At 43.6% G+C, this 27845-nt stretch overlaps 1 protein-coding gene across 1 annotated transcript in view; it reads right to left on the bottom strand.

Annotated features, from left to right (window-relative positions):
- The window catches only part of TMEM47 (transmembrane protein 47), a 33285-nt gene extending 6117 nt beyond the window's left edge, over window positions 1-27168 (bottom strand). Inside the window, exons 1-2 of the mRNA XM_005306628.5 lie at window positions 26480-27168; window positions 7832-7972 (exon numbers count right to left, since the gene is read on the bottom strand). Of these exons, the coding sequence (XP_005306685.1) occupies window positions 7832-7972; window positions 26480-26705 (367 nt within the window). The 5' untranslated portion in view covers window positions 26706-27168. The remainder of the gene's footprint in view (window positions 1-7831; window positions 7973-26479) is intronic.
- Between the last annotated feature and the right edge of the window lie 677 nt (window positions 27169-27845).

Below are 27845 nucleotides of genomic sequence, written 5' to 3'. Positions count from 1 at the left end.
GTCCTGCCAATGCATCTCAACCCAACATTGTCTCATAGACTTTAAAGCCAGAAGGGACCATCCTGATCATCTAGTCTGACCTCCTGCACATCACAGGCCACAGAATCTCACCCACCCAGTCCTGTAATAAACCTATAACCTCTGGCTGAGTTACTCAAGCCCTTAAATCATGATTTTAAAGATGTCAAGTTACAAAGAATCTAACATTTACTCAAGTTCAAACTAGCGAATGATGCATGCCCCATGCTGAAGAGGAAGGTGAAAAAATCCCTAGGATCTCTGCCCATCTGATCTGGGAGAAAATTCCTTCCTAACCCCAAATGCAGTGATCCTGCGCATGTCAGCAAGACCCACCGGCCAGACACCTGGGAAAGAATTCTCTGTAGTAACACAGAGCCCTCCTCATCTAATGTCCCATCTCCAGCCATTGGAGATATTTGCTACTAGCAGTCAGTTGGGCCACGTGCCATGGTAGGCAATCTCATCATAGCATCCCTTCCATAAACATATCAAGCTCAGTCTTGAAGCCAGTTAGGATTTTTTGTCCCCATTGCTCTCCTGGGAAGGCTATTCCAGAACTTCACTCCTCTGATGGTCAGAAACCTTCACCTAATTTCAAGCCTAAAACTTGTTGATGGCCAGTTTATAACCATTTGTTCTTCTGTCAACATTGGTGCTTAACTTAAATAACTCCTCTTCCTCCATGGTATTTACAGAGAGCAATCATATCTCCCCTCAGCCTTTGTTAGGTTAGGCTAAACAAGGCAAGTTCCTCAAGCCTTCTCTCGTAAGGTAGGTTTTCCATTCCTCCGATCATCCTAGTAACCCATCTCTGCACCTGTTCCAGTTTGAATTAATCTTTCTTAAACATGGGAGATCAGAATTGCACACACTATTCCAGATGAGGTCTCACCAGTGCCTTTTATAATGATACTAACACTTCCCTGTCTACTGAAAATACCTCACCTGATGCATCCTAGGACTGCATTGCCTTTTTTTACAGCCACGTCACATTGGTGGCTCATAGTCATTTTGTGATCAACCAATACACCCAGGTCTTTCACATCCTCTTGTGCCAAGGTCATGAATGAAAATGTTAAATAAGATTGGTCCCAAGACCAATCCCTGAGGAACTCCACTAGTAACCTTCCTTCAGCCTGAGAGTTCACCTTTCAGTCTGATGCGTTGTAGTCTCCCCTTTAACCACTTGCTTATGAACCTTTCAGTTTTCGTATTGATCCTCATCTTCTCCAACTTAACTAATAATTTCCCACGTGGAACAGTATCAAATGCCTTACTGAAATCCAGGTAGATTAAATCTACTGCATGTCCTTTGCCAAAAAAAAAAATCAGTTAACTTTTCAAAGAAAGATCAGGTTGGCCTGGCATGATCTACCATTTGTAAAACCATGCTGTATTTTATCCCAGTTACTGTTTACTTCTACGTCCTTAACTACTTTGTCTTTCAAAATTTGCATACATCCTAGGTCAAACTAACAGGCCCGTGGTTTCCTGGATCACTTTTTTTCCCTTTCTAAAAAATAGGAACTATATTTGCAATTCTCCATTTACAGATTCATTAAAAATCCTTGCTATCGGGTTTACAATTTCATGTGCCAGTTCCTTTAATAGTCTTGGATGGAGATTATCTGGGCCCTCCGATTTGGTTTCATGGAGCTGTTTGAGTTTGACTTCCACCTCGTATGTGGAAATTTCTACCTCCATTATCTTCATTTCTATTAGCCACCCTGTCACTACCACTAACCTCCTCATTACCCATACTAAAAAGTAGGGTAAAGTATTAGTTTAGGTGTTGGGCCATGCCTAGATTATCTTTAATTTCCACTCCATCCTCAGTGCTTAGTGATCCCACTTCTTGTGATCCCACTTGTTTCCTTGTTTTCTTTTTATTTATATGGCTAAAGAATCTTTTACTATGGTTTTAATTTCCTTAGCTAGGTCCAAGTCTGCTTGCCTTTGGCAGTTCTCACTTTTTCTCTACATCGTCTGACCTCCAAGAGGGAGCTTTCCTTGCCGAGCCTTCCCACCTTTCATTCCTTGTAGGCTTTCTGCTTTCTCTTAATCACTTGTTTGAGATGCTCTCTCATCCAGTTTGGTCTGCAACCCTTCCCTATGAATTTTTCCCCCCTGATTGGGATGCAGTTTTCAGATAGTTTCTGCAACTTTGACTTAAAGTAATTCCAAGCCTCCTCCACACTCAGTTCCTTGACTTCTTTGGTCCAGTCCACTTCCCTAACTAATTCCCTTAATTTTTTTAAAAAGTTAGCTCTTTTGAAATCAAGGACCCTTGTTGTAGATCTATTTTTGTTTATCCTTCCATTTAGTTTAAACTGAATTAGCTCATGATCACTCAAACCAAGGCTGGCCTCTACAATCAGTTCTTCTATGAGGCCCTTACTACTCACTAATACCAAATCTAAATTGTTATCACCTCTTGTTGGTTCTGTGACTATTTGATGAAGAAATCTGTCAGCCATCACATTTCAGGAATATCTGGGACCTGACGTTATTAGTAGCACTTGTCCTCCAATCTATATCTGGAAAATTAAAACCTCCCATAATCTTACAATTCCCAGTAATATTTATTTCATTATTAAAGAGGTCTCTATTCATATCCAAAATGGATCCCAGGGTCTGTAGCAGACCCCAAGTGCTAACCCAGTGGAGCCTCTGTTGCCTTTCTTCCCCCTAAGTGATTTTGACCCCAAAAGACTGTTTTATCCATTCTATCACTTTTAATTTCTTTAGAATTTACCTTGTCATTAATATCCAATGCTACTCCACCACTTTTACCTTTATTTCTGTCTTTCCTGAACAGCACATACCCTTCAATATCTGTACTCCAGTCTTGACTAGTGTTCCACCATGTTTCTGTTATCCCTGTAATATCTGGTTCCTCTTCTGCACCAGAAATTCTACTTCCTCCGTTTTGTTACTGAGGCTCCTTGCATTGGCCTACAGATATCTTAGTTGTTTCTACTTGGCTTCACCCAGATTCTTCACCTGATTAAGTATGGTCATTCTACTGCCTACCTGACTGTTAGTGTCATTGGTACTGGCACTTTCTTTTCTCTTGATGTCCATTCTCCTACCCTTTATTTTTCCTTTCTCTACTGCTGTATCCTCTCTTACTTGATTTTCCTCCAGCTCAATGTTAGAATCAGGTATGGAGATTGCATGAACATCTCCCAGCCATCTCCCATGAATTCCTAGTTTAAAGCTCTTTTAGTCAGTTGTGCGAACCTCCATCCCAGAAATCTGTTTCCCTCCCTACTCATGTGGAGTCTATCCCACAAGAACGGTCCTCTGTCCATGAATGCCTCCCAGTGATCGAACATCCCAAAGCCCTTCTTATAGCACCACTGCACGAGCAATCTGTTGATCATCATAATCTTGTCTTGCCTTCATTCTCATCATCTAGGGACAGGCAGAATCCCACTGAATATCACCTGAGTCTCCATTTTTAATGCATCTTCCCCATCCTGGCATAGTCTCTTTTGATGCATTCCAGCGAGAATCCAGTTGTGTCATTTGTTCTCACATGAAGGACAATCAGTGGATTATTTCCTGCTCCCATATCTTAGCTCCCAGCAGACAGCACACCTTTCTGTTCTCCAGATCAGCTCTGGTGACAGGTCCCTCTGTCCTTCTAAGTAGGATGTCCCCAATCACATAGACCTGCCTCTTCTGATGGTTGCAATTCTCTGGCCTTCCTCCTTCCATTCTCTGACTGCAAGTCCTCATATCTTTTGTTCTCTCCTGCAATCTTCTGCGAGTCATCCTCTATCTATCCGCTCTGAACTCTGGCTATCTCAATCGACTTTTCCCTCTTCTTGTAGAACTAGCTGCTCTTTTCTTCCTTGCCCTCCCACCTTCTGTTACTGCCTGCTGTGCCCCTTCATTTTCCAACTCAGCAAACCTGTTCCTGAGCTCTACTTCTCCTTCAGTAGCCAGTCTTTTCCTCTGGCTGGTCCTTGTAATCACATGCTTCCACTGGCCACTTTCCTCATCCAGCAATCTACTCTCACAGTTCTCCAGTCCAGCTTGCATCTGCCAGTCCTGAGTTTTCCCTTCAGCCTCCTCTCGTCTTCCCCTTCCCCTAGTGCGCTAGTCCTTGTTACAAACTGAAATATTCAAGTCCAGAACAGAGTGCAGGGTTTGTTTTTATGAAGTATTCTACTGCATTTCAAAGACTTCTTTCCTGGAAGTTGCATTTGAACCAGCATTTTATATAACACTGTATATGCAGAACAACAACACTTCTGAAAATAGGAAAAAAGTAATCCACTAGCTTTTTTCATCTTGTTAAAAAATTTTATGGTATGAAGAGTTTGCTGAATAACAATCAATGCAGCCTTCTATTTGGAAAATGTTTATGAAAATGGAGGTACTTCTATGTAAATACACCTCTACCCCGATATAACGTGACCCCATATAACACGGGTTCGCATACAATGCGTAAAGCTCTGACACGCTGCTCTGAGCAGCGTGTTAAGGGTGCCGGGCCGGACCGAGGCCGAGGGGTTGGATAAGGGGCAGAGGGTCTCGGGGGCGGCCAGGGGCCTCCCCCTCCCCAGGGTCTAGGAGGCAGGAGCTGTGGCGGGGAGCAATTTTAGGGGCCCAAAAGTCCCAGAGTAGCCCAGGGGATTAGCAGGGGGCCGGGAGCAGCCCACTCCACTTCCCTCACCCCGCCCCAGCCGTGTCGCTCGGGGGAGAGGGCTTGGGGGAAGGGATCCCCCCAACACTCACCAGCAGCGGCGGAAGCGGAGCAGCCCGGTCCCAGCCCGCTCCACTCTGCCAGCTCCCAGCCACAGCGCTCCGCTTTCCGCCGCAGGCGAGTGCGGGACATTTCCCCAACCCCCCTCCCAGCGACACGGCTGGGGCTGGGGCAAGGAAAGCTGAGCGGGCTGGAGCCGCATCGCTCCGCTTCCCGCCGCCAGTGAGTGCGGAGGGCGTCCTTTCCCCAACCTCCCCACAGCAGAGCACCACGGCTGGGAGGTGGCGGAGTGGAGCGGGTTGGGACTGCGTTGCTCTACTTCCCATGCAGGTGACTGCGGGACTTTTCCCCAACCTCCCCACAGCGACACAGGTGGGGCTGGGGCCAGGAAAGCGGAGCGGGCTGGGGCCGCGTCGCTCCGCTTCCTGCCGCAGGTGAGTGCGGGGGGGCGTCCTTTCCCCAACCTCCCCGCACTCACCAGCAGCAGGAAGCGGAGCAACACGGCCCCAGCCCGCTCTACTCCACCAGCTCCCAGCTGCAACGCTCCGCTTTCCAATGCAGGTGAGTACGGGGGGCATCCTTTCCGCAACCTCCCCGCACTCACCGGTGGCAGGACGTGGAGCGCCGCGGCTGAGAGGTGGCGGAGTGGAGCAGGCTGGGGCCACATTGCTCCACTTCCTGCCACTGCCGGTGAGTGCCTGTCAGGGGGCAGGAGGTGTGGATAGGGGTCGGAGCAGTCAGGGGACAGGGAGCAGGGGGGTTGGGTAGGGGGCGGTCAGGGAACAAGGAACGGGGGGCCAAAGCAAGTTCAATATAACACAGTCTCACCTATAACGCGGTGAGATTTTTTGTCTCCTGAGGACCACGTTATATCGGGGTAGAAGTGTATACGGCTTCTCATCTCCCTCCTCTCCCCCCTTCCCCCCGCACACACTGAGTAATACCACACACTGAGTAATAACTGCTAGGTGCTATAATTTCAAAGATTAGCACACATGCAAGATATAGATATGAAACAACAAAGAACAAAGTCAACCAAATCCTGTGCATCATGCCCTTATAGTCACTAGATTTGGATTCTAATGAGCTGAGAAGGGAAGTGAATTTCAAAGACATGGGCCCTCGGATAGGGAGCGTGTGCCCAGTTCTCTGTCATGAACTGTTGAAATCCAGTCTCTGAAAGCAACCATTTCCTAACTGATCTCCACTGCCTTGGAATTGTATAAGGCAAGAAAGAAGGGTCTCTCAGCTATAACTGGTCCCAAACAGTCTGAACAGGGCTTTAGGGTACTATTCAGGGTTTTGGTGGTGGCCTTTAAAGGTTGGCCCCTGTCCAACTCCAAAGATATTTGAAAGAGCTGTGACCCTTAGGAATAAATGACAACGTCAGCATTAAATCCCAAAACCATTCCCCACAGATTTGCCAGGCAACGTTGCACAGGCAGCTCTTCTTGGCCTCACCATATCCCTCCCTCCATCACATTTGGGCCATGGCTCTTAAATACAAATAACCTAGGGTAAAGGAAACGGGTAAATTATCTTCCACATAGTAGAGCATTAATATAGTCATACTGATGTAGGTAAGTGTGAAGAGCAGAATTGTTGTAATAAATAAGCAAATTTATTTTAATCCCAGTGGGGAAAACATTGGGATTCTTTCTCAGGCTCTCTCCGAAAAGAGAAAGCAAGGCTTTTATATAAAAAAGAAAAAGCTACAAAATTTAATAAGATATTAATTAAGCAATAAGTCATGATAGACAGTATATTTCTGGGCAATTACTGCACAGTATTATGAGACATGGAGTCAAAGGCCAAATGAGAAACCACCAGAGAAGTACAATAATCCCATTTCCCTAGAAATTAACTGCCTGGAGTGTTTTATAATGTTATGGTTGAAGGGGAGTTTAAAAAAGAAAAAAATAAGAGAGAGACTAGTGCGTTCATTTAGTGGGCATGTGTCAGTTAATTCACACACAGATCAAAAAGATCCATTTCTACTCAAGATTTCTGAACCCATTTTGCATTTTCTCAGTAAAAACAAATGAGACAGACAACAGTAATATTACATGCATAAAAGTGTGTCCCTATCCCTGCTAAATTGCAGCAGGCCAACTGCATTAATACATACAGCAGGGGGCAGCAGGATCCTTCCCCAGAGCTTTGTTTCAGCTCTAAATACCCTTCAAATTCTAAAAGCCTATCTTTTCATATCCTTGAAAATGGCTTTTTTTAAAATCCATCTAGCAGACTAGATGTATCTGTCAGTCTCTTCATTATGGGCTATCAGAGAGGCTTAATCTGTTGGCTCCAGCACAGATATGATTGACAGGATGAAGGGAAGCCATGCTTGGTGGATCTCGCGGGGGAGGGGGTAATATATCGTTTACCGGCCAAGCCAAAAACACCAGAATGCATAATAGGACAGGATTTGGTATGGCAATTATATACTGTATTGCAGAATTCTTGGGGCCTATTTGTTTTTAAAGGTCTTTCTTGAGGTCTCACTGTATCTCTGCATAAACTGTTCCATTTTGGTGCTTTGAAAATCAAAGAAGAGCTTTACAGTATACGACAACCGTTAAAATTAATAACTAAGAGTTAACCAATTAAATTAATTCTCTGGTGGTGCAGGAGCAGAAATAAACACCTTTAAAATTTAATCCCATTTATTTTCATCTTTATGGCTTCGGGGTTCATTCACCATTACGAATTAATTGTTCAATCTCAAATTTTAAAAAAACATGAAAACTTATCAGAATGGGCTTCAAGAAGAATAAAGGGGGACATGAAGCAACACAAAATAACCTACTCAAAAAGCTGGTACTTTTGAGTTATTCCCTGCAGTCCCTCATGCCGCAGGTACTTCAGACAATAATTATTTGTTTGCATTGGATTTAGAAGCTGCAAGAGTGCAAATGTAAAAATTATTGACCTATTACAAAATTGATATCCCAAAAATGCTTAATACTATTTAGCATAAGACAAACAAAATGTCTCTGAACTATTATGACTACAGTGGACATCTACTGCATGAAAGTGAAGCTGTGCTCATAACATTTTAAACACAGTTCTGGAAGTGATTAGTTTATTTACCTGCTGCAAAGAGCATGACTGCGAGTGGTCTGTAGAACCGCCTCCGAGACCCCACACAGATCGAGATCAAACCAATCAGGAAAGCTATGAGAATGATGGTAGCACCACCCAGAAGCAAAGCGAGAGTCGCTATCTGCCAGTCTAGAAAGAGAACGAAATAAAAACAATTGCAGCAAAACAACAAACACTTCCCCTACAGAGGAAAAGGAGAACTATGAAGGGTAACGAGCATATCAAGCCCTGAGGAAACTCACAACCATTTTTTCTTTTTGTAAATGAGTGCAAATCCTTCAGGAGTTTTTAAATGCTTCATATGATAGATACAAGTTTAAAGACAAATCCTGCAATCCTTTCTCCAGATTCAACTGGGGGTTTTGCCTGAGAAACAACTGCAGGAGTTGAGTCTTTGGCTTTGTCCAGTTTAGGAAGAGAGGACAAGATTAGGTCAGGATTAGTTAACATGTGTTAGTTTAGTCCAATCTAATTTACAGCTTTCCCCTAGTATTAACCTTTATTCTACATTATTCTACGTGTCCTTTGGAATGGTGGTTGAAGCATGAAGGGACATATGAATCTTTAGCGCATCTATCATGTAAATATCTTGAGACGCTAGCTACAACAGTGCCATGAGAACACCTGTTCTCACTTTCAGGTGACATTGTGAACAAGGGGGCAGCATTATCTCCTGCAAATGTAAACAAACTTGTTTGTTTGAGCAATTGGCTGAACAAGAAATAGGACTGAGTGGACTTGTAGGCTCTAAAGTTTTACATTGTTTTATTTTTGAATGCAGGGGTTTTTTTGTACATAATTCTACATTTGTAAGTTCAACTTTCATGATAAAGAGATTGCACTACAGTACTTGTATTAGGTGAATTGAAAAATACTATTTTGTTTTTACAGTACAAATATTTGTAATCAAAAATAAATATAAAGTGCGCACTGCACACTTTGTATTCTGTGTTATAATTGAAATCAATATATTTGAAAATGTAGAAAACATCAAAAATATTTAAATGAATGGTATTCTATTATTGTTTAACAGTGCGATTAATCTCAATTAATTTTTTTAATCGCTTGACAGCCCTAGTTAATACCTTGACTTGAGCATGTCAAGGCTGACCCTCATGAGGAGCATTGTGGGGTCTGATCACCCATTTATGAGTATGAAATGGGAAGTGAGGTAGCCACACAAAAAATTTCTTGAAGGAAAAAAGAAGACACATTCAATAACCTGAATCATAAGACTCAGAAGAAGGAGGGAGATATTACAAGCAAGAATTCATTTTGAACTAAAAACAAGGATAAATCCAGAAACTTCCCAGTGCCAAAGTAATGACTGTAATAAGCAGAATGGGCTAAATCCTAAAGTTCTTACTCTAGATGCAAATCCTTACTTTGGCAAGACTCCCAATGAAGTCAATGGGAGTTTCGTTTAGATATAACTGCAGGAATTGGCCCAGTGATAATTCACAATCATCTTGGCAGTCTGGAATCACGTATTTCTGTACACTGTAAAATCCACCCCATGCAGAGGGCCAGGTAATCCCAATTTGAGGGTTTAATCTGAAATTGAGGGGGCCTTGTGCTGACCATGTGCAAAGAAGCGGATTTCAACCTTAGTCCCATTGCAACAATGTGGATCATAGCAACAACTCCAGTCATTCAGAACTAGAAAAGAGATAATCACCAACAGAAATCCCTACAATGAGTTAGTGGGGAGAGAAAGAGCTATGGATACTTTGGCTCTCTCACTGTCTGGCACATCTAGTGCTGATATTTCACTTGGAATAGAATAGCAAAGTGTATGACTATTAACTCTGTACCACAGAACTGATTTAGGACCTCATTCTCAGCATGTATTTAGAGATCAAACATTACCAGAATAAGATCAAATCAAGAAGAATAAATTGCCCAGAACCGTTACATTTATTTTTAAAGGCAAGCAAGCAAAATATGTTCAAAATTAAGCACATTTTGGTTTCAACAACTAGTTAGAAGGACTCCTACAGTATGGATGATGGATGAAAGAAATGAAGAGGAAGCTGTGAAAAAGGAAGTTTGTGAATGCATTTCTAAATGAAAACAGTATTGTTTTTTGAAAAGCCATATTTGTGCATGTTTTATTGTCATGCTATTTAAATGTTTATGCATATATTTTGTCATTTTAATTACTGAAAAACACCCAAATAATATTTCAAACTATTTATTCTTTGTTTTCTTAGCTAAGCAATCATTAGGAAGACATATGCTCAGGTGATACTGTGAATTTCAGTTTCTCACACATAGAAATGAGCAAGAAGGACATGCCTCTTAGGCCCTGTCTACAATGGTGAAGTTTGAACTGCTGTAACTACACTGATGTATTTATGCCAGTGTAAATACATTCTACATTAAAACAATATATACATAGTACACAACTGATTCAAACCCATAAAGTAGACACACTGCAATAACCTGAAGAGGGGCTTACCACCCGCATGACTTATCCCAGTAAATCACCAGTAAGTCATGTATGAGTGGAGCATCTCTTTGCTAATGGGTCTGCGCCAGTGTAACTATATAGATGCAGTTACATTAGAGAAATTTGTAGCAATGAAGACAGGTCCTCGGTGACTGAGGTTCAGATATTGGACTGTCTATGGCCTGGGAACCAGGAACTCTTCAAGTCTCCTACCCTGACTCAATATATGCAGTTAAAGAAGTCATTTACTCTCTCTGTGTGTTTTTCTATTAGTGAAATGGAAATACTGTCTTATTTACCTACAGGAGTGTTACGAGGACTGATTGATTAATGCTGATATGACAATGAAAATTTTAAATGATTATCATGTTACTGATTTATAAGACAGACACTTTCCTAGTAACAGAATGCTGTGCAAAATGAATATATAAACATAGCAGCACCCACAGATATCAAATGGAGGAGCATCCCACCAACATGGAACCACATCAGAGAAAACCCTACACTTAAAAATTGCACTGGTACAAAGACAAGACAAGTAATTCATCTCACCCAGAAGGTAAAGCCCACCGAAGAGTGCAAGTATAAATCAAATTGCATACACATGGAGACACTAAAGAATGAAAATTTTCAATGCTTACAAATAACAGGAGATTACATGTTATCTTCAGGATAATCAGAAGCCAGAATGTCTCCTTAAATAAAGGTGTGTGACACTGGAGCTACAAGGTGATGAGAAAGTTAAGAATGCTACTGCTTTCCAAAGGGATTGCAAATAGGTAATAGATAAGGCAGGAAGACAAATCAAGTGGTAACAATAGTCCAAGTACAAGATGTGAACTTGGGGTAACATCTTAGCCACCAGCTCAGACACATTATGGATTTTGGAAAGGTTAAAAACAATGATACCACCATGTTTCATTACTGATGTGGGCTGTAAGCAGACAAATCAATGTTGACAAACACCTATTTTCCAGACTAAAAGATTTAAATTCAGTGTGATTCAGTGTGATTACTCACATGTATAAAGTGATGGATGTGACTGAAAGTTTGAAAATTGAGGCCTTATTGATCAGTATTAGTTTTATTGGTTCTGAAACATGATCCACTTACATTGTAATAGTCCAATACATCATAGCAGTGCATCACATCAACCAACAGAGCAAGACTTTGGTGACTGCAACAAAGTTGTTAGAAATTGTGCTAGTCTTTTCACTATGCCTAAATGGTAGACATCTTATATAATTTGGGATTTAAAAGAATGGTCTCCTCAAATTTGAACCCAAATTTAGAAACTTAGATTTTGAAAGAATAGCTTTTTAAAAATCTAAACCCAATTGAAATATTTCCAGGGTATTTTAAAGCTTAAAAGAAAAGGTATTTTCACTCATAAAGTGTTTGCAACACAAACATTGCAACACTGAGAACCTGAAATTGGTCATGAACAAAAGTGAAACTGACTTAATTGATTTTCATTGGACAAGCTGAGAGAAATGCAAAAAGAAAAGTAATAAGTAAATTATGTTTTAAAATTATTTCAGTTTTGAAATCTAAGTTGTTGTTAGTAACAAGTAAAGAATTACATTAAATGTGTCATAGAATCATAGAATATCTGGGTTGGAAGGGACCTCAGGAGGTCAACTAGTCCAACCCCCTGCTCAAAGCAGGACCAATCCCCAACTAAATCATCCCAGCCTGGGCTTTGTCAAGCCTGACCTTAAAAACCTCTAAGGAAGGAGATTCCACCACCTCCCTAGGTAACCCATTCCAGTGCTTCAACACCCTCCTAGTGAAAAAGTTTTTCCTAATATCCAACCTAAACCTCCCCCACTGCAACTTGAGACCATTACTCCTTGTTCTATCATCTGCTATCACTGAGAACAGTCTAGATCCATTCTCTTTGGAACCCCCTTTCAGGTAGTTGAAAGCAGCTATCAAATCCCCCCTCATTCTTCTCTTCTGCAGACTAAATAATCCCAGTTCCCTCAGCCTCTCCTCATAACTTATGTGCTCCAGCCACCTAACCATTTTTGATGCCCTCTGCTGGACTCTTTCCAATTTTTCCACATCCTTCTTGTAGTGTGGGGCCCAAAACTGGACACAATACTCCAGATGAGGCCTCACCAATGTCGAATAGAGGGGAATGGTCACGTCCCTCGATCTGCTGGCAATGCCCCTATTTATACAACCCAAAATGCCGTTAGCCTTCTTGGCAACAAGGGCACACTGTCGACTCATATCCAGCTTCTCATCCACTGTAACCCCAGGTCCTTTTCTGCAGAACTGCTGCCTAGCCATTCGGTCCCTAGTCTGTAGCAGTGCATAGGATTCTTCCGTCTTAAGTGCAGGACTCTACACTTGTCCTTGTCTTTTGGCCCAATCCTCTAATTTGTTTAGGTTACTCTGGACCCTATCCCTACCCTCCAGCATATCTACCACTCCTCCCAGTTTAGTGTCATCTGCAAACTTGCTGAGGGTGCAGTCCACGCCATCCTCCAGATCATTAATGAAGATATTGAACAAAACCAGACCCAGGACTGACCCTTGGGGCACTCTGCTTGATACCGGCTGCCAACTAGACATGGAGCCATTGATCACTACCCGTTGAGCCCGATGATCTAGCCTTTAATTCACACCTGCTTGATCACAATTAACATACCTAGTATGTAACTAGACATTCCTCATGGAATGCCTCTGGGATAGATATGCTAAGCAAGGGGACTACAACTCCTATCAGCCCTCTCCCCACTTCAGATCTCCTTTCCCCTGGCCAGGAAAGGGGAACGGTCCTGAACCAGGAAATGGCTGGGCTCTGTTTGGAAGTGGCAGCTATATGGCCACTGAGGTCAGGGAAGTTGAAGCAGAAGTTGCATGGCTAGCCAGAAGCCGCACAGAAGCTAGATGCAGAGAGGAATCCCCAGGGACTGTACACAGAGCCACCTGTGTCCAGGCTGGGATGCTGGACGATAAAGCCAGGTATACGTCTGCGTGGTACTTATGTGGGCAGAGAACCAGTGCCCCCATGAGAGACAGTAACTGAGCCGGACTTAGAACCCTGCAAGCTCCTATGTGCTCCAATAGAGACTGGACTGGAAAGGACACCTCAGGCACTAGGCATGAAGAGCCCTGACTCTTGATTTGTACATGCCATAGGAAACAATCACCCCTACACTGATCCTGGTGGGTGTTTTTATAACAAAGAGAGATTTATTAATAATGTTATTATTTTAGGGGTATCACAAAATTTGCAAAGTCTATGTGATTTTTAACCAGAAGAATTTCATACATATTTTCATCATCCAGAATGTGCCATACAAAACAGAAAATGAGCCTTTAACATACAAATGCTCTTCTCAATTAAATAAAATAAAAATAAATAGTCCTGGCCCCTTTTACATTAATCACTTTCTTGCAACTCATATTTAAGTCTTTGCCTTTTCCCATCTGAGGATAACTTCAGTTTCATATCTATTTAGAAATTCTGCCAGTTTTTTAGCTATTTATAAGCACAATGTTAATTCGACCTTGAAAAGTATCACTCTCCTCCCTGCCACCCGGTAAAGTGAAGTGAACCTAAGTACTCAGCTATATCTTCATTCTTAATTAAAAATAGCTTTATTTGTCCAATTTCTTTGCCAAAATAGTACTTCAGTTTTAGGATAACATCAGCAGAAGTCATAAAAGAAGGATAAAATGTCTCAAAGTTCTGAGAATAAAAAATGTATTTCCTTTTAATAAAGAGGTCATTCATGGTAAATATGTGAAAAAGCCATGCAAATGTTTTGTGTTTCAGTACTTCAGTGTTTTGGGGCATTCCTGGAAAAGAAAATATTTTTCTCTCCATAGAATTCTGGATTGAAAGTGGCTGTGAAAATACATATTGTAATATACTGAATATTAACATACAGTGTCTCTTTCATATACTGTAAGTAAACTTAGTTAATCTATTTTTGGAAAACAAGAAAGATAAAAGATAAAGCCAAGGATGTACAAAATTTGATTTGTACAAAAGTTCTCCACTGAGCCCTCTGCTTGTAAGGAATTAAATAAGCGAAATTATTTGTGTCACTGACAGTGGTAATGAAACATTAGAAGAATTTCTTTCTTCCAGTGCTGAAAAAGAAACTTTAGTATTAGAGAAAATACTATTTTCCTTATTCTAATATTCTCTCAGCTTCTCAGTAGAGCTTATACTTAGGACACATCCTGTTTAGCACTCTGCTACAGATTTAAATAACAGTACACATCCTCAGAGTTTGTATTCTGTTGTATACAGAATTTAGATCAAAGAATGATGAACCTGAAAGAATGTGCCAAGTGAAATGCAGAAAAATTGACACACCTACACCAGATGCAAAAGAAATTAAGTATAACCCACTGAGTGTCATAGCAATTAACTAATAAAGCAAATAAGATAATGAGAACATTTCTAATTACTTTAAAATGTCAACAAGTGATTTGTGCAGTTATAAATAGCTATATATCTCTCCTTTTGCTACAATTACAAACCTCCAAAAACAAATTAATCATAAAGAAACATAAATCATCATTAAAGCAAAACGTAAAGTAGAGTATACTTTCTAAAAAGTTCTCTGACCAGCAAACTTGTCATCTCTTTTCTTAAGATTATCCATATGCAAAGACTAGCATGGCAGGCCTGATTCTCTTCTCATACCCAAGTAAATTAGGAGTAACTCCATTGAAGTCAGTGGAGTTATTGGTGTAAAAGGAATATCGTGACCACCATAAAACTCTTGTGGTGAAATTACTCCACCCACATAGAGACCAAGTATGTAGGCTCTACGTGAGTGGAGCACAGAACGCGCAAAGAATTTCTTGGAAAGGTTATTTGGACTCTATGCAGGCAGAGTGCAGAACTGTTAATGACGTGAAATCCACTCCCCACCTTTCCATCCCCACCAAGCCAGGGCCAGGCCATGGGTCTGCTATGCAGTCCGTCTCCGCAGCTATGAGCGCAGAGTACTGGGGCCACCAAGATCAAAATAAAGATGGATCTGCAGCCTCTGTCCTTTTGGCTCTCTTCACAGAGATCCTTTGCACATCTTGCAGAGGTGCACAGACACCCCTGTGAAGTCACTCCATCAGCAAACCTCCAAAGCAGTCCCTTACACAGGCACTCCATACTATAGGTGACTTTTCTGTGCTATTTATGTGCTTATATTGTTCTCATCATCATGCATGACTGGTGCTGCCCCTTTTGATCTTTGCATGTTGTAGCAGATTCTTAGGCACTTAGGAATATTTTACCTAAGGCCAATCCTGTCTACATGAAGCCATTGTCTGTGAACCAGCCCTATTGTGGCTGTATAAATAGTTTTCTTAGGGTTGAATACAAATACTTTGTTGAGTCATTGCTCTGTTTGTGACATGAAACTGAATTTTGGCACTCAGTACAGCTATCTAAGTCTACAGATGCACTGAAAGTAGCCACTCATGGGAAAATTCAGAAGTATTTTTATAAACCAAACCCACCAAGGTCTGCTGCTATCTTAGAACAAGAAAATGTGGAGACAATAAGTATTTTATTAAATACCAAACTCCAAATAAGGCATATTAAAAGAAACATATATTTATTAATTAATTGAACAAAATATTCCAGAATATATTTTTGTACTTAAGACTCACAGCTAAGGGGTGGAGAGTTACCATTTTCATAGAATCATAGAATTGGAAGAGACTTCGAGAGCTCATCTAGTCAAGTCCCCTGCACTCAACTAGGACTAAGTATTTTATACACAATGATCCAAATATTACCTGTTTTACTCACATAAAATGCCAGTTAAGGCCCCCAATCTACAAACTGCTGTTGTGATAGTTGGGCCTACAAATTTAGCCTAATTGTGAGCTCAACTGTAAAAGATATGTAAAAGTTCATAAAATGTCAACAATAACCTATAATAAGTTTTGATTGGAACAGTTGTGGAAGGGAGACAAAAAACTGAATTAATCCAAACAAAAAGATCTCGTGATATAATTCAAGACTTTTAAAATCATAGTAAACAAGGAAACAAGAACTAAAATTTTAGTAAATGAGAAAAGTGTGAAATCAGTGAACTAAAATTGTGTCAGAGACTAGGTCTAATTGGTGGACAAAATATGAGGAGATAGGCTATTCCATCCATCACTCCCTCTCTGGGTCCTTAAACAAAGAGACTTTGTGGGGGAAATATGGAAAAACAGAGGGAGGCTACTGGAATGATCTTCACTGTCATCCCCACCATTTGCTGTGATCCCAGACCCAGGGCCAGTGCTACCATTTAGGCAAACTAGGCGGTTGCCTAGGGCGCCAAGATTTGGGGGCACCAAAAAGCAGTGCCCCCAATTATTTTTTTTTACAGCGTTCCTGGGCTGGGCTGCCGGCAGCATGCTGACACGTGCAGCTCCGACTCCCTCTCCCAGCGCAGCGGCCACTCCACTTCTCCCGCCTCCCAGGCTTGTGGCGCCAATCAGCTGTTTGGCGCCGCAAGCCTGGGAGGGGAGGAGAATTAGAGCGGGCGCTGCGTGCTCGGGGAGGAGGCAGAGCAGAGGTGAGCTGGGGTGGGGAGCTGCCGCACGGCTTCCCGGGGGGGGGGGGGTAGCTGGGGACGGGGAGCTGCTGCAGAGCTGGGGGGAGGGGGGAAAGTGCAAGGTGGAAGTTTCGCCTAGGGCGCAAAAGTTCCTTGCACCGGCCCTGCCCAGACCTTCTTCATCCTAATTCTGAGAGATGTCCCAACCAGACCAGGCCAGAAAGAGGGACCCAGATGACATCGCCACCTCTACCGGCTCCAGCTTAATCCCAAACACCACCTGGGATGAAATGGGATCGGACTATAATAGGAGCAGCTTCAGCCCATTTTAACTAACTTCTTCTCTCAGGTTCTTACCCACGAAAGCTTATGCTCCCAATACTTCTGTTAGTCTTAAAGGTGCCACAGGACCCTCTGTTGCTTTTTACAGATTCAGACTAACACGGCTACCCCTCTGATACTTCTTCTCTCACAGTGGTTCTCAACCCACTTACCATTGTGGGTTGCATATGCAGCTTTTTGTGTGTTATCTGAGCTGCATCCACACAATATATATACTACAGGTCTGGCCCTGAGGATGTCACATGGGCCGTAGCTGTGTGGTGATTGGGCCGCAAGTGGCCCACGGACCACAGGTTGAGAACCACTGCAGGAGGACAGTTATTACTATCTTGAACTAGGATCGCCAACTTTGTAATATTTAAAAACCGGACACTCCAGCAGGAGTGGCGGAACCACCCCTGCCCCGTCTCTTCCCCCGAGTCCTCGCTCTGCCCCCTCCTCCTGAGACCCTGGCCCCGTTCGCTCCTCTTTTCCCTTCCCCCTGTCACTCACAGCTCTTCCCCTCTCTCCCCCACCTCAGCCCAGGTTGGGAAGGACTTGCCTCCCTGCCTCCCCTGCCTGCAGTAAGCTGACTTTGGGTATCAGGTCAATAGATCTGACCGGACACTATCAGGTCCCCTTTTCGACCGGACTTTCCAGTCAAAAACTGGGCACCAGGCCACCCTATCTTTAACACCATCAGAGAGACTGTCAAACTAGAGGTTTTTTCCTTGTAAGATGCTCTCCAGCTAAAGGGAAAGAGAATAAGGAATGTTGTTAAAATAAAGGTCTTATGTTACATTCCAAATGCTTTAACTGGTTTTCCTTATTTTCTGTATCTTTAATAAAGCTTTTAAAAAGAATTTTAATGGTTTGTTTGCCATAGTGCTAAGGTCTCTGCATGCCAAACCCTGGACCTTATTTAACATGTTTGACAGTGACTGGGTTACGTTAACACCTTTTGTCCATTTATTCCATCTAAATTAATACAACACTTGCTCCATGCAGGCAGCACCTGGTGTTTATCTGAAATGGCACTGTAATCAAGGGGGGTCTGTGCAAAGATCCATTTGCACAAAGCAGCATGCAGGATCAGGGCCTTATTCAATAGGAGTTTTGCATAACACAAACAGGATTTGCAGTACAATTTTCAAAAGCACCTAGATGACTTAGGAGCCTAAGTCCCAATATTTTCAATTAGACTTAGGATATGTCTACTAGAGTTACCATATTTCCACAAGCAAAAAAGAAGACACTGGGGGGGAGGAGCCCCGCTCTAGCCCTGCCCCTGCCCCGGCCCATCCACTCCGTCCCACTTCCCACCCCCTGATTGCCCCCCTCAGAACCTCCAACCCCCCCCACTCCTTGTCCCCTGACTGCCCCCTCCTGGGACCCCTGCCACTAACTGCCCCCTAGGACCTTACCCCGCTTCTTGTCCCCTGACTGCCCCCTCCTGAGAACCCCCCACCCTCACTGCCCCCCCTATGACCCTACCTGTCCCCTGACTGCCCCAACCCTTATCCTCACCCCCACCCCATATTCACACCCCCACCCCCAGACAGACCCCCGGGGACTCCCATGCCCTATCCAACTGCTCCCCACCCCCTGACAGGACCCCCAGAACTCCTGACCCATCCAACCCCCTCTGTTACCTGCCTGCCTCGATCCCTCTTCACACCCCTGCCCCCCTGACAGCCCCCTCAGAACCCCAGACCCATCTAACCCCCCCCTGGCTCCCTGTCCTTCTCCACACCCCTGCCCCCGACAGCCCCCCCAGAACCCCAGACCCATCTAACCCCCTCTGCTCCCTGTCCCTGACTGTCCCAACCCTTCTCCACACCCCTGCCCCCCTGACAGCCCCCCCCAAACTCCTGACCCATCCAACCCCCCCTCCCTCTCCCCTGACCAGGGCCGGCTTTAAAGAGCCTAGGAATCGGGCTGCGCTCCGGCCGGCGCTGCTGGGGCCTGAGCCGCCGGAGCCGGGGCTGGCGCCACTGGGGCCCGAGCCGCCGGAGCCGGGGCTGCTGGGGCCCGAGCCGGGGGTGCTCGGCCAGCGCCAGGGCCGCCGCCCTGGGGCCCGAGCTGCGCTGGGGCCGCCGGGCGCCGCTCGGCCCGGGCCGGAGGGAGCCACTTGGCCAGGGCTGCGCGTCCCCGGAGCTCTCCTCCTCGCGCCCCCCCGCCCCAGCTTACCTGTTGCTGCCTCCCGCTTGCCCCTGCTTCTTTTCAGACTTCCCGCAAAGATCTGATTCGCGGGAAGCAGGGGAGGGGGAGGAGCAGATGGGCGGAGCGTTCAGGGGAGGGGAAGAGGGGGAAGACAGCTGTGGGGCCGGACAGCGTGGTAAGGCTTTGGGTGCCCAGCGGCGCTTGGCCGCCGCTTTTCTGTCTATAAATAGCCGACCGGGGGGAAATCCTGGACATTTTTAGATTTTTTAAAATCCCCCCCCCGGACGGCTATTTATAGACCGAAAAGCCGGACATGTCCGGGGAAATCCAGACATATGGTAGCCCTAATATCTACACTGTAGTCATGGGGTGTGATTGCTGCTTGTGTGTATATATCCAGCTAGCTCTAATCGTTTACCCTTAGTCTTCATAGAAGAAAGTCAAATCTATCCCAAAGATATTAACATCTAGTAGTCGGTAAATAATACAGATTTGCATGTAAAAAAAAAAATGGTGCCAGGATGCATAAGTTTACAGATGTATGAACAACTTGAGATGTACCATGCACTTGATCATTTGGCCATTGATGTATTGCTCCCGAGGAAAGTAAAACAATGTTTATTTAATAAAAAAATCCCCCAACACAATTGGATACTACTTTTCCTTTTTAAGCCAGCTGCTCTCGCTTTTCCAACCTCACGGAACACAAGCTTCTAAGACCTTGTGGGATTATTCTTTAGGTGATGAGGAAAAAAGTGTTTTCATCAGATGAAAGAAGATATACTTGATGTGAAATGCTTAACACTTTTTTAAAAAGGTGCTATACATCAGACATCTCTTCAGCCAACCAATCTTCAGACTACAAGACAAGCACAGTATTACAGGAAATCATGTAATCTATAATTTATTCACCGTGTAATGTATGCCTAGGAATTTTCTGCCCCAGATACACGACCTTGCTCTGAGATTCATATAGAATATTTATTGTGTTGAAACTAATTGCTGGGCATTCATTCCAATAATTACAGAAACCTAGAAATCTTAGAATTACAAGTAGCTAATGCAGAGAAAGGGAGGGAGACAAAGAGTGAAGACATACTTTTCAAGGTAAAAAGAATCTAATCTCTCCTTTTCTGAGCTCCTATATACACACACCTATGCATTTGGCTTGTAATATTTCAACAACTAGAAATGGGGGCGGGGGAGATGAGAGAAGTACACTTCACATTGCAATATGAATGTCATTGTTCGCCAGAATTATCATTATTTACCAGAATTAGCAGAGTGCTCAAAGCTAACAGGCAATTTTTTCCTAACATTTGTAAAACTCATTTCAATGTACCCTGTGAAAAACTATCAGCACTTCAAAATCGCTCAAAGAGCATTTTCCATCAAAATGATGGTCTTAATATTACTAATCTGGAGCAAGCAAAAAATGAATGAAGCAATACAACCTGACAGACCCTACCCCCTCCTACTTGTTAGATGGGATCCTATGTGATCATCTTTGGCCAAGGTTACAGTCCACTTGGTTCTAAATATACGTCTCATCAAATATTTAATCACTTCTATTATCACTAGCTTTAAGAGCATCAAATTTCTGAAACCATATATATTTTTTTTCAAATAAGCACCCTTTAATAGAAAAGTAAGCATTATAATTTAAAAAGTGATAATGCACAAAAGCAGTTGTTAGGAGACACTTTACTGAAAATATCTTTCTTGCTTTGAAAAAAACCTGTTGGGTGTCTTTCTTTATTTGAATACATGCACACACACACCCCTTATGTGTTTGCTTAGCGGGAGTATTGCTGGGTTCCATGTATATACTTCCAACTTGGGTGACTGGAGAACATGTTTGTCTTTGGCTTTTCACTCCAAAAGGCCTGAAACAGTGTGTTTCATGGTATGCTGTAGTGGGAACATGTGTGGCCTAGAAGAATGAGCATAGGATTTGCTGTGAAAAGGCCCTGAGCTCTAATCCTGGCTCTGTTAGCCAGAGCACGGTCTTGGACGAGTCATTTTGTCAGTTGCCCTACCCATAAAACAGGGAATATACTATGCGGCTGATGGGATGACTAATTAGTTAGTGATTCTAAGGCACTTCAAATATATTTCAAGCACTATATAAACACTAATTAGTATTAACAGAACTTCATTGATGGCAGGTTTGAAGTAAGCTTTTTACTTTTATACTGAGTCCACGTAAACTGCCAATTTAAAAGAGGTGAGCTTGTTGAAGGATGGATTAAATAACCCAACAGGCACCTTAGCTCCAACCTGATATTTTGAATTACTATATGAGGATTAATGTTTCTTTACCACTGACAGAAAAGAATGCTGAAAATGTTTGTATCCTTATAGGTCAGTATTACTCCTTTGGGCGGGGGGGACAGGAGGGAAGAATGTGTATGTTCTGGAATTATGGAAATCTGTTAAGAAAAAACACTAAAAATCAATTTTCTGTCAAGGCAGAAGAGAGAAATAAGCTGAACTTGCATTTTATTTAGTTTGGCATATAACTTTTTTGGATACATCAGTAAAGTACAGAAGTTTTCATGCTAGCTATGGGACTGAGTATTAATTTTCCATTCCTGTTTAACTACCCTTTTTTAGACTTAATAAAATTACATTTGTTCTGCTTATGCTACTTTATAGCAAGCCAGAAGAAGGTACTGTAGTGACTACTATCTTGCTGAGCTTTTTGCAAATATGTGTCAATACCTACTCACTTAGAGCAAAGATCCATAGCTTCCAAGGACAAAGTCACTTTCGAGCTAGCAACTTTGCTTTGACGCAATTGCTCAGAATCAAAATAAGCATGTATGTGTCATCCAAGACTATTGACCATGTTACTTTAGAAATTTTCACCTAGTGTATAATTTAGGTTAAAGTCATGCAAGTAATCTGACACCAAACAAGGACAGTTCTACTTCATTTTTTTAAGAACAGCTTATTACATTAGAATAGGATTTGAAGCATAAAACTACAGTTAAATAATTTTTAATATGCACTATGTTCCAAGTTAAGGATGGATTATCAGCTTACCTTCAATGACTTCTGACTACTAAATTTAAACATCTATAAAGACCTTGTTGTATTTATTCCCTTGGGTTTGTTTTGTCTTTTAAACCTTCCTGAAAGATTATAAAGAGTATAATTTTCTTAAAGGGAATTAAATGTTGCAAATATGTGTATTTAGGTGGTTTACTAAAAAGAATTAATATGTGCCCTATAAACCAGAAAAGCTTTACACTTGTTAACTATATTCATTTATATTCATAAATATTTTTATGTGTATTATTGATGCAATAAGCCATAATGCTCCCCGAGGAGCCATTTTGGTCTATAAAATACAGATGTATATATTTAAACCAAAATACACATTTACCTGATATAAATGGTTCCTTCAGAACTGATCTGTTTACCAGTTCATATTTATATGTATTTTTGATTTGACAGCATATGTTGGCTAAGGTCTATTGTAAAAAAAGAACCCAAGTTATATAGATGTGTCATACCATTTTTATATAAGATGCATTTAATTATATAGAAATGTCATGAGAAATTAAGTGTGCATGCTCAATAACCCCTATTTAAACATGAACTTCTTTTGCCTTAAACACATTATAATTTAAGAAGAGCCTAACCCACATCAGAATAATAATCTGCAAGATTCTGTTTAAAAACAAAGCCAAAGAAAGCATCCGAATCCTGTAAATCCTTGGTTTCAGTCCCACATATTTAAAAATCAGAAGGATGACGTTTTAAAAAATTTACAGACAGATTTGCACATAGGCAAAACTCTGCATGTTAAGTTTTTGGCCCAGACAAAATTTGTGTTGCAGCACAACTCCTAAAATACTTAATTGGCGTAACCAACTCTTGCAATTGTATTGGAAGTCTTGTGATACTTTGTGACTTTTCCTTAAAGCCCCAGCTTCTGGAAATGTGTGATTAGATAAGAATATCAGCTTTCATTTGAAAACTAAATTAAGGTTCTAGCCCTCAGGGTTGCTGAGAAAAAAATCGAACACATGACCCAAGTGAACCCTAATGACTCGAAAGCCAGGAGGCAAATACAAAGAACCCTAAAATGTATTTACATTTTTTAAAAAAATCTCATGCTTTTTAAGCCAATCTCGTGATTTTGTTGGCCTGACTCATGATTTTTGAACACATAGGGCTGGCAATACTAGGAAGTATTCACACAGCTCTAAGTATAACAATGCTAAGAAAGATATGGGATGCTTAGTTAAATTATTTTAAAAAATCCTCAACATACAGTATACATCTATTCTTAAGTGATGGAAGTATTGACATGGATGAAAACAGGCAAAAGAAATTATTTTGGATTACCGCCCATGCAATCACTCTCTGTAAATTCCTTGATACAAACACAACAAAGTAGCTCTTTTGACAGCAGTTGGGGACCCTAAGCCTAGTTATGACAAAAGTTTCCAAAATTTACTTCTTACTATATTCTTCATGTAGTAAGAAATTGCACTTCAAATATTAAGCAAGAACTCATGATGTCATGGAATATGGGTCTGATCTAACTCTCACTGAATTCAGCGGGAGCCTTTCCATTGACTTTAATGGGTTGTATCTGGCTCTGAAGAGAAGTGGGGCAGAAAGAACAGCACAGTTTCTCATATTTCAGGTTCCCTTTGAGAGCAGGATCATGTGCCAAACATGAGGAAAGTAAAGGTCTTGTTCTAGTCACCTCAAATAAAACAATCATTCATTTCTTCCCCAGTAGCTTGTGAAACCTGGCTCTCCTTAAAGGAAAATGAGCAAAGCTGTTTCAAAGAACTGGAATAGAATCGAACAGTCAAGAATTTCTGCAAGGGGTAGAGAAAGGGTCAGGTGAGGGCAGCAGATCTGCTTTGATTTTTAACATGCACTGCCCAGCAAGGCTGCATTGACATCTTAACCCATCCCCCTTTCTCCACCCACCTGCCTCCCTCTGTCTTCCATAAAAATAGAAAAGGTAGATGACTGACAAAGCAATTAGAGACAGATTAACAACCCTCAAATGCTGCTTTGCACTATCCAGCTTCTTTTAATTCTCCACATTCTTTTGTGGGGAAGGGGCAAACACACAGTGAAAGAAAGGGGGGAGGAGATGAAGCCATCTGAAAAGTCTTTATGCAATCAAGGGGATATTATTTCAGGACACTGAGAAGGGGCAAAGGATTCGTTGCTAAGGAGACACTTCGAAGCTGACATTCCTACATAAATTTACATTTATCCTGAAGAAGGAAAAGAAAGCTGTCCTCCAAAGTTTGTTTAAATTCCCTGATAACTGAACCAAGATGACATTTTTAAGAGTAATTTTTTGCATTACACAGTCTAAAACAAACACTAAACCCCACCATACGTTACCCCAGACACTGACAATGAATAAAATAATTTAAGACAACCAACGAGGGGAATTCTGTAATATTGTTTTAAAGCAGAGCTTAGATTGGTTCTGAGAACTACAAAAAGATTTAGCAGAAGCCAGGAAAAGAAGAAATTCATGCATTAAAAACATACAGTACAAAACCAGGATAACAGCTAATGATCTCTTCCCTTGCACGGTTACCAAAAATCTGAGGGCAAAGACTGACACACATAGATGCTTTAGCAGTTTTTTCTGTGCGGGTTTTGATTTAACTTGTAAATGTTTCCATTGGGACTCCAGAAGTTTTTGCAAGGAAGCCTAGAAAAACCCGTAAAAAAGCAGATTTTTTAAACGAATGGAATCCAAGAGGCATTCACAGACCGTTTCTGAGTATCCCAAGCAGTTTTTAAATAGGAAAGGTGCCCCCTCCCCCCCATCCATGAACAAAAGAGGCAAAAAACTGAAGAAACACCAATAGACCAAAACGATTATAGGGCCAAAGGAATATGAAAGGAGAGAAAAGCAGGGGTGAAAGCAAGATAAAAGACTTGCCGGTGCCAGGGCTCCAGCCGGGAGCCCCGGGCCCTTTTAAATGGCCGGGCCCCGGGGCAGCTGCCCCTTTTGCCCCCTCCTCCCCCCCCCCCATCGGCGGCCCTGCAGGTAGTGTAGCTTTCCTGGAAAGGACATACACTTGCTAAGAAGGGAAACACATAACCGGGGGGGCTGAGAGGAGCAAAGGGGTGACAGAATCCAGAGGGTGTCTGCTCAGGACAAAGTAAAAAAAAAAAATTCTTATCTAGGCTGATCTGCAGATCACTGGGCTGGAAGCCCCAACTTTACAGGCAGATCCTGCTGGTTACTTTGGAGGCGATATAAAAATTGCTCCTTCTTTGGTGAACAACCACCAGCGGTCAAAAACCAGAACTAACCAAAGCTCAGGACCTTTTGGCATAGCAAAGACAAATGCAGCCACCTAGCTGATTTACAGAAACTACCCATTCTTAACCCGCTCCTGCCTCCCTGACCACAAAATAGAGAAAGGGCTTGGTGGTACGTGGAATTGTGGAGCTCTCGGCACATATGCATTATTTAGACAATCACTTATCTATCCATTTGGAACTAGAGAGATGGATGGGTAGGAGCAGAGGTGCAGGACTGGGATGCAGTATGGCAGAGTGGAACCTGGAAGGCAGCGCTAAAGGAGACAAGGGAGACTGGACTGCATTACTAGATAGCAGAGGACTGGGATTGGGATGCAGCACTGAGGAGAGGCAGCAGAGGGGGAGACTGGGATGCAGGCTGGCTATGGAGGGGGAATGGGATTTGGAGACAATGCTGGCGGATAGGCAGGCAAATGAGGATACAGTGCAGGGTGGAAGGTTAGGGGACTGGGGTAGACTGGGTGGAGTAGTGCTAGGTCGGAGTGGTGGAGTGGAATGGCTAGGGTATAATGGGTGGGAAAGCTGAGTATGGGTGGATATTATGGACGGCTGAAGGGTGGGGGATGGATAGGGGTGGCGTGGCTAGGTCGGAGTGACTTGGGTAGAAGGGTTGGCTGGGTAAGGGTGGACATGGGCAGCTGAAGTGTGGGGTGCTGGGTAGGGGTGGATACGGGTGGATGAAAGGTGGGATGGCTCGGTAGGAGTGACTTGGAGTAGAGATGCTGCCGGCGGCTTAAGGGTGGGATCTCAATGGGTGGCTGGGGGAGATGCTGGGGAGGGGTGGCTACAGGCAGCATGGCTGGGGAGGGGGTGGCAGGGAAGGGAGGAGATGCTGTAGCTCACCGCTGTGCAGGGTGGACTCGCAGAGCCAGCTGTCCAAGTTGCCGGGCTTGCGGCAGGACTCCCACAGGGACAGGTAATACTGGTGATCTGCCGTGACCCAGGCCGGGCTCAGCACGGCTCCCAGATCCAGGCACAGCGACAGGAAGATGCACATCAGCCCCACCAGCTTGAGCGGGGTCAGCACAGACACCCGCACCTCCTCCATCCCGCTGCCGGCTGAAGCCATGGGGGCCGGGGCAGAGCCGCCGCCGCTGCCACCCGCCGGCCCGGCAAGCGCAGGAAGGAGAGAGGGGCAGCCGCGCTGGTGAACTGCAGCCAACCCAGAGCCCCGCGGCGGGGCGCGGTGCCGGGCTGGAGGCTGGACCCCTGCTCTGTCACAACGCACCAGGTGCGGCAGCAGCAGCTCCCGCCAGTCCCCCGGCTCTCTGAGCGCGCACAGCCCCGCTCCCCGGCTCTGCCCAGATCACTCCTCCCCTCTTCCCTCCCCCTGTCTGGGGAAGGGGGGGAGCTTGCACGGGGCCCCCCTCCGAGCCACGCACGTCACGCCCAGGGCTTCCTCCAGGGAGCTGGGGAAGGAAAGGCTGCCAGCCGCCTGCCTGGCCCTCCCCTCCGACACACGCTGATCTCCCCAGCCAATTGTGGGGAGAGTTGCCCCAGCCTGTTGCCTGGCTCATGCGAGTGCCGTGGTGGTGGGGAAAGGGGCGGCTGTGCCGGGATGTTAACGCAGATTAACTCCCCCTGGCGGCTCCACCCCCCGGTTCTCCGCGATCCCCTCCTCTGCCTCCCCCCGATAAAGTTTTGAGGAACTTTTAGCTCTTCTCCACTTCTCCAACCAAGGCAGCCTCTCTGCTCACCTCTCGCTCCCACTCTGCGTCATCTTCTCCCCCTCCTCCCTTTCTTCTTGGCTGTGCCTGCCAGGCCCTAGAGATCTGCTCCCGGGGGCTATTTGAACCTGAGCAGTTTGGAAATCAATTCGCACAGTTTCCAAATCAATCCTGTTCTCCAATTTACGCCACCTAGGGGTTGTCTTTCTCTCTTTTTAATTTGGCAGGATTCATTTCTTTAGCAATCTGTTCAGACACAAAACAAAACCCTTTCGGGACCATTAAATACACAAGGTTTCTCTGGGGAAGGTTACCAGCCCCGCTGAGAGACCGTGCAAATAAGAAAGCACAGCACCGTACAGACGAGATCTCTTCTTCCCACCCGACCCAGGCACCCCTTACACACGGAACTCTCCACTCATAACTTGGGTAGGAGGTGACCTCGATTAACGCCTATGATCTCAATCGTCTGGGAGGCGTGAAAGTAGATTATGCAGTTGGTAATCTAGTAGTCAGATTTGTTTAACCCTAAATTTGTTTTC

The sequence above is a fragment of the Chrysemys picta genome, chromosome 1 (genome assembly GCF_011386835.1).
Source record: "Chrysemys picta bellii isolate R12L10 chromosome 1, ASM1138683v2, whole genome shotgun sequence".
NCBI lineage: Eukaryota > Metazoa > Chordata > Testudines > Emydidae > Chrysemys > Chrysemys picta.
The sequence above is the reverse complement of the archived record's forward strand: the minus strand, read 5'-3'. Positions and strand labels throughout refer to the sequence as shown.